Source organism: Etheostoma spectabile, chromosome 13 (genome assembly GCF_008692095.1).
Source record: "Etheostoma spectabile isolate EspeVRDwgs_2016 chromosome 13, UIUC_Espe_1.0, whole genome shotgun sequence".
Taxonomy (NCBI): Eukaryota; Metazoa; Chordata; class Actinopteri; order Perciformes; family Percidae; genus Etheostoma; species Etheostoma spectabile.
In genome coordinates, this window is record NC_045745.1 from 21,304,130 (window position 1) to 21,311,300 (window position 7,171).

General features: G+C 40.7%; 1 protein-coding gene across 1 annotated transcript in view; it reads left to right on the forward strand.

Moving 5' to 3' along the window:
• supt6h (SPT6 homolog, histone chaperone and transcription elongation factor) overlaps window positions 1–7,171 on the forward strand; it is a 20,403-nt gene that overhangs the window by 3,204 nt on the left and 10,028 nt on the right. Inside the window, exons 4-15 of the mRNA XM_032534575.1 lie at window positions 762–835; window positions 964–1,144; window positions 1,308–1,389; window positions 1,623–1,878; window positions 2,859–2,960; window positions 4,851–4,964; window positions 5,147–5,236; window positions 5,419–5,561; window positions 5,700–5,845; window positions 6,002–6,109; window positions 6,245–6,525; window positions 6,737–6,891. Of these exons, the coding sequence (XP_032390466.1) occupies window positions 762–835; window positions 964–1,144; window positions 1,308–1,389; window positions 1,623–1,878; window positions 2,859–2,960; window positions 4,851–4,964; window positions 5,147–5,236; window positions 5,419–5,561; window positions 5,700–5,845; window positions 6,002–6,109; window positions 6,245–6,525; window positions 6,737–6,891 (1,732 nt within the window). The remainder of the gene's footprint in view (window positions 1–761; window positions 836–963; window positions 1,145–1,307; window positions 1,390–1,622; window positions 1,879–2,858; window positions 2,961–4,850; window positions 4,965–5,146; window positions 5,237–5,418; window positions 5,562–5,699; window positions 5,846–6,001; window positions 6,110–6,244; window positions 6,526–6,736; window positions 6,892–7,171) is intronic.

A 7,171-nucleotide genomic window follows, 5' to 3' on the forward strand; every position in this document is an offset into this window, starting at 1 on the left:
GGAGGGTGAGACGGAGCAGTTGTCAATATTGAGAGAAAAACTGTCTGTTTTGGAAAGAGTGGATTTGGTGCCAATGAGGAGACAATCCCTTTTTGTAACCAAACTTGTCTGCCTGGACTTGCTTTTTCATGACTTTTTTGTCATAATTCTTTTTCCTTTTTATATAATACAGACATGATTATTAAGATGCCAATTCAAGATATATCGCCATTCTGTCATACTGCAAGTATATTGTACCGTATTTCTGGGTCTTACTTTTGTACTAGACTATGCTGAACAATAGATTTTAAAGTGAGAAGAAATACCATTCTGAAAAATCAGAGTAGACCTTAAACATATTTCTGGCATTTGTATATTGAGCAGGTAAAACAACAGATTGCCTCCCCATTTTCTTGCTTCCAGCTCCATATGTTATGGAGACAGATGTGCCCACATATTGGTTGCATTAACCTCGGCAGGTGGTGCTTGATCTTTGTTCTCTGCTCGTGTGGTATATAATCTTCCTTCGTATTTTTGCTTTCTCTCTATCAAAGAAAGGGAATATGTTGTTAAACCTGAGTTAAACCAAGTTGATAGATAATTGCCTGCAGCAGGTATGCAGACTGAAAATATTCTGAGTCATTGTTGTATACAGGTGCCAAATAAAAACAAAGATTTCTGTCTAAATTGTTGTTTTTTCATGCCTACATTTAGTTTCCTCAACAAATATAAAAGAACAAAAGCACTGTTGTTGCCCCTGTCTGAGACTTTCCTTTTTGCAGATTATGACGACTACCTGGATGAAGATGATCTGGACCTAATTGAGGAAAACTTGGGTGTTAAAGTGAAAAGGAGGGTATGAACATTTTCTTGTCCCTACTTTTTGTGTAGTAATAATGTACCATTTTACCTTTTGGCCTCACAATTTTGTACACTTAAGAAAAGTGCTAGCAGCGCTGATGCTGTACCTGTCTTGTGCCACAGAAGAAGAAATATGACCGCGTAAAAACACTCGATGATGATGAAGAAGATGATGACGAGAAGGACTTGATTGCAGATGAAATCTTTCATGGTGATGCAGAGGGCGAGCTGGAGGAAGGCGAGGCTGTAGATGAGCCTCTTCACCATGCAGATGACGATGAAGAAGGAGAGGATGAGGAGTCGGGTAGGCCAGGAATAACAGATTTTTAGATCTGCCTCGGAAGTAAATAAAAGGCTGAGAAATAATAGAGAAAAAAACAGTAATATAAACTCAGTCCCACACTTGATTTTTTTAATGATGTGGCATAGAATTGATTTGTTCTTAAATTTGTGCTTTTGTCCCATAGATATAGACGATTTCATTGTGGATGATGACGGCCAACCTATAACCAAAAAGAGGGGCAAGAAGTTCTCAGGATACACAGATGCGTGAGTGTTGTAGTTTATATGCAAATCTATCCTTTCAAAGAGCAAGAAGTTTGGTTTATCCTCAATTTTCCCTGCAATAAATGATCAAGTAGGGCCTATAAAGCATCCTCATCTATTCAATTAAAAACATTAATATATATTTTGAAACAAGACACTGAACACAAAATGGCAAGCTGCTTTAAGAAAAACATAATCACTGCTTCTTCTCCTCTTTGCTGTTTATCCTCCCACAGAGCCCTCCAGGAGGCCCAAGAAATTTTTGGTGGAGACTTTGACTTTGCTGACTTTGACGCAGACACATACGACCAGGGTGAGGAGGAGGAGGAGGACCAGGATGAAGAGGGTTGGGACCGACCTAAGAAGCAGACCAAGAGGAGGCAAGGGAGGAAGAGCATCTTTGAAATCTACGAGCCCAGCGAGCTGGAGAGTAGTCACATGACTGACCAAGACAATGAAATTCGCTCTACGGACATGCCCGAGAGGTTCCAGGTGTGTGTGTTTCTCAGTGTTTTTGATGCTAACAATGTTGATGCACTGTTGTGACATTCTTGAATGGACTGTATAGGATCATTATGACTGCTTTCCTTATTGTCTGTGTTTAATGTATGCTGATAAAGAGGCGGGGGACAGGTTTATTTTAAATCAGTGAACTGGGTTTCCATGGGGTCTTAAAGTCTTAAATTTCTAAATAAAACTTTAAGGCCTTAAATGTCTTCAATTAGCTCAAGTATTGTGTCTATTACTGCCTGCACTGCTCTCTGGTGCTCTGAAACAGACATCAGAGGCAACATAAGCATCGCTGCACGTACGCTAGTCAACAGCAGGTAATGTTGGCCTGCCATTAGCAAGTAGCTGCTTAAATACGGTTAAATGCTGAAAAGTAAACGGTGTAAAGTGTGGCAGTATTTTATTGGAAATGATTTCAACACTGGGACGTCCAACAGTCTGCAGTTAAATACACAGATTAGCTGCACCATAGATACTGGTAGTGCTCACAGAGTTGTCAGAGAAACAACACAAATGGGACTTAATGGTACGTTCAATTACAATTGGTAAGCTTGTGGTGCATTCAATTTAATGTAAAATACCCTTTTGTTATCAAGTGGTTCTTGTTTATGTCATGTAACTGCAATTGACTGGTAAAAAAGTTTTTACATTTTATTATTTAATCTAATTAGTTGTTACATTTTAAATAAATCACTCCAGAGGGTGACTAGACACCAGTCCTATAATGCGAATGAGGAAATCTGAGAATTATTTCAAATGTTCCCAGATTCTGACTTTTTTTGTTTTGTTTATATTGTCGTGAGACAGGTCTTAAATTTCATTCATAATGGTCTTAAAACTGTCTTAAAAGGTATTCAATTTGAATTGGTGAAACCTGCAGAAACCCTGGTTAAGCCTTGAAAGCCTATTCATTGTTTGCTTGATCAGTGCCTGTTTTCCTTACTCTGTTCTCTATCTAATAGTTACGATCTATTCCTGTTAAACCTGCTGAGGATGATGAGCTGGAAGAGGAAGCAGAGTGGATATTCAGACATGGCTTCTCCACTCTTACTATTTCTATGCAGGTACGACGTTTGCCATACACACTTGTGCAATTCCACAGGACAAATGAAAACATGAAAGGAGAGAGAGAAGGGGAATGACATGCAGCAACTGGCCGCTGGTCGGAGTCGAACCTGAGGCCGCTGCGTCAAGGAGTAAACCCTCTATATACAGTGCCTTGCGAAAGTATTCGGCCCCCTTGAACTTTTCAACCTTTTGACACATTTCAGGCTTCAAACATAAAGATATACATTTTTTATTTTTTGTGAAGAATCACCAACAAGTGGGACACAATTGTGAAGTGGAACGAAATCTATTGGATATTTTAAACTTTTTTAGCAAATAAAAAACTGAAAAGTTGTGCGTGCAAAATTATTCGGCCCCCTTGCGTTAATACTTTGTAGAGCCACCTTTTGCTGCGATTACAGCTGCAAGTCGCTTGGGGTATGTCTCTATCAGTTTTGCACAGATTCTTGATTGGATTCAGGTCTGGACTTTGACTTGGCCATTCTAACACCTGGATACGTTTATTTGTGAACCATTCCTTTGTAGATTTTGCTGTATGTTTGGGATCATTGTCTTGTTGGAAGATAAATCTCCGTCCCAGTTTTAGGTCTTTTTCAGACTCCAACAGGTTTTCATCCAGATGGTCCTGTATTTGGCTGCATCCATCTTCCCCTCAATTTTAACCATCTTCCCTGTCCAGGAAAAGCAGGCCCAAACCATGAGGCTGCCACCACCCATGTTTGACAGTGGGTGGTGTGTTAAGTGATGAGCTGTGTTGCTTTTACGCCAAACATATCGTTTTGCATTGTGGCCAAAAAGTTTGATTTTGGTTTCCTCTGACCAGAGCACCTTCTTCCACATGTTTGGTGTGTCTCCCGGTGGCTTTGGACATTAGACAAGACTTTTTATGGATATCTTTGAGAAATGGTTTCGTCTTGCCACTCTTCCATGAAGGCCAGATTTGTGCAGTGTACGACTGATTGTTGTCCTATGGCAGACCTCTCACCTCAGCGTAGTTCTCTGCAGTTCATCCAGAGTGATCATGGGCCTCTTGGCTGCATCTCTGATCAGTCTTCTCCTTGTCTGAGCTGAAAGTTTACAGGGACGGCCAGGTCTTGGTAGATTTTCAGTGGTCGATCCTTCCATTTCAAAATGATCGCTTGCACAGTGCTCCTTGGGAGGTTTAAAGCTTGGGAAATTCTTTTGTATCCAAATCCGGCTTTAAACTTCTCCACAACAGTATGACGGACCTGCCTGGTGTGTTCCTTGGTCTTCATGATGCTCTCTGCACTTTCAACAGAACCCTGAGACTATCACAGAGCAGGTGCATTTCTACAGAGACTTGATCACACACAGGTGGATTCTGTTTATCACCATCAGTCATTTAGGACAACATTGGATCATTCAGAGATCCTCACTGAACTTCTGGAGTGAGTTTGTTGCACTGAAAGTAAAGGGGCCGAATAATTTTGCACGCACCACTTTTCAGTTTTTTATTTGCTAAAAAAGTTTAAAATATCCAATAGATTTCGTTCCACTTCACAATTGTGTCCCACTTGTTGTTGATTCTTCACAAAAAATAAAAATGTTATATCTTTATGTTTGAAGCCTGAAATGTGTCAAAAGGTTGAAAAGTTCTAGGGGGCCGAATACTTTCGCAAGGCACTGTATGTCCGCCTGCTCTACCTACTGACCCGGCCACGGACAAATTCATGCTTACGAGCGCCGCCATTTCCCTCTATTATGACGCATCAACACACGTTATGCATCTCAACATATTTTTTATATTGATGATGTTGATTACATTGATGAATCGTCTATACCTTGTTTGATTCCCCTTGTTTGGGTACATTGTTGGATTTTCATAAATCTATATCAAATTTAGCTTTCTTCTGTGCCCTAAACAGGAAAGCACAGATTATCTAGACAGGGGGACCACCACAAACTTCAGCAGGAAAGGCCCCAGTACAATTGCCAAGATCAAAGAGGCCCTCAACTTCATGAGGAATCAACAATTTGAGGTACAGTGGGCTCACCTTACCCATATGATGAATTTTCAGTATCTGTTCATTTGTTTGAGGTTCAATTTCTCTAAAAGCTAAAGACATATCTTTTAAGAAAGGATGTGTGATATTGTCGTAATAACATTTGTCAGAAAGGTGACATTGTAATAAAGAACCAATTCTATTGTGTTTTTTTTTAGGTTCCATTCATAGCTTTCTACAGAAAAGAATATGTGGAGCCAGAACTGAACATTAATGACCTGTGGAAGGTGTGGCAGTGGGATGAAAAGGTATAGTTGGTATTGCCTTTTTTTTAGAAGGAATAGATTACAGATTAACGGAATGCCATTGTTTGAATGGGTTGTAGTACAGGAAGGGTGAATCCTTTGGGTGCACAGCCAATCCTATAATAATCCCTTCTAATGTATGCCACTTCTGGTTCCTTGACTTTGACTTGATGATTATCCACCAGTGGACTCAACTGAAGACTCGGAAGCAGAACCTGACCCGTCTGTTTCGGAAGATGCAGTCCTACCAGTATGAGCAGATCTCAGCTGATCCTGACAAACCTTTGGCTGACGGCATCCGTCCTCTGGATACCGCTGACATAGAGAGGTACGTATTGAGGGCTGAGGCAGAAAAAAAACCCATCTCATATGAACTGTAAACATTTGTGATTGCACTAAACAAGGAATGATTGCTTATTTTCTCCTTGTTCTGTACCATTAAAATCTATTTTATCATGTTCTATAGGCTAAAAGATGTGCAGACTCTTGAAGAGCTGGGTGATGTGTACAACCACTTTCTGCTTTACTACGGCCGAGACATCCCCAAGATGCAGAATGCTGCCAAGGCCAGTAAGAAGAGGCTTAAGAAGATCAAAGAAGTGTCAGAGGATGGTAAGATGGATGCGTCGGAATTGACAATTTCATTAGATAATGATGGATGGATACTGCAGTTGTTTATTTGTAATTGAAACTAATTTTTAGTTAGTAGTGTTTGCCTGTTTTTAAGAGTTTGCTACATGACTTATTTTTGGTGGGCTGCTTCTTTAGGTGAAGAAGAGGAATTGGAGGTAGAAGAAGAAGAAGAACCGAAAGCACCTGACCTCAAGCTGGCTTCTCGTAGAGATATGTATAGCATTTGTCAGAGCGTAGGACTTGGTAAGTCACCTTTTTATCTTGCACAACACCGTCTCAGTGTTCAACTCTTCCTACCATATATGGATACATATTTTTGTTCTTTTTTTCTAGCTGGGTAGCACTACAATTTCTTTTCCTGTTTTTTCCTTACTGCAGATGGCTTGGCTAAAAAGTTTGGGTTAACTCCAGAGCAGTTTGGAGAAAATTTACGAGACAGTTACCAGCGTCATGAGACAGAGCAGTTCCCGGCTGAGCCTGTAGAGCTGGCCAAAGATTATGTTTGCAGCCAGTTCAGCACTCCGGAGACAGTGCTAGAAGGAACCAGGTACATGGTGGCCATGCAGATTGCTCGTGAACCTCTGGTCAGACATGTTCTCCGACAGACCTTTCAGGAGAGGGCCAAGATCAATATCAAGCCTACAAAGAAGGGCAAAAAGGTATGGACACCTTTTAATCGCAACATTTGAAAAACAAGATTAAAGATTCCTTTTATTGTCATTCAGCAAAACGAGCATGGCTTCTTTTAAAAACGCAGATTAAAAAAACAACAAAGACAATCACACATTTTATACCACACAGAATGGTTTCTGAGTTTGCAGTGTGTGCTCTCATTCCAAACTTGCATTGGCTTTTGCTTACTTCCTGTAGGAGGTAGACGAGGCTCATTTTGCCTACTCCTTCAAGTACCTTAAGAACAAACCTGTAAAAGAGCTGAATGGGGAACAGTTCTTGAAGATGTGCCTGGCAGAGGACGAGGGGCTGCTTTCCATTGACATCTGTATAGACCTTATAGGGGTCAAAGGGTAAGCACAGTGACAACACCGATCCACCGTCCACAAACTAAAATGGAGACAAATCTGTTCAATGACGTTGCCCTGCCAGATCTGCATAGGATAAACCTCTTCAATCCAAACTATGTGAATTCATGATTCTAGGCAGACCGAGGATTAAGAAAGCGGGTCACTAGTCGGTTTTAATCAACCAAATGGAGGAAATCGTAAACATACAAACATCCTGAGGTCTTACAGGTTGCACACCAAGTGACCTGGTCTTGAAGAAGAACACGACTTCTGCAGTTTGGCA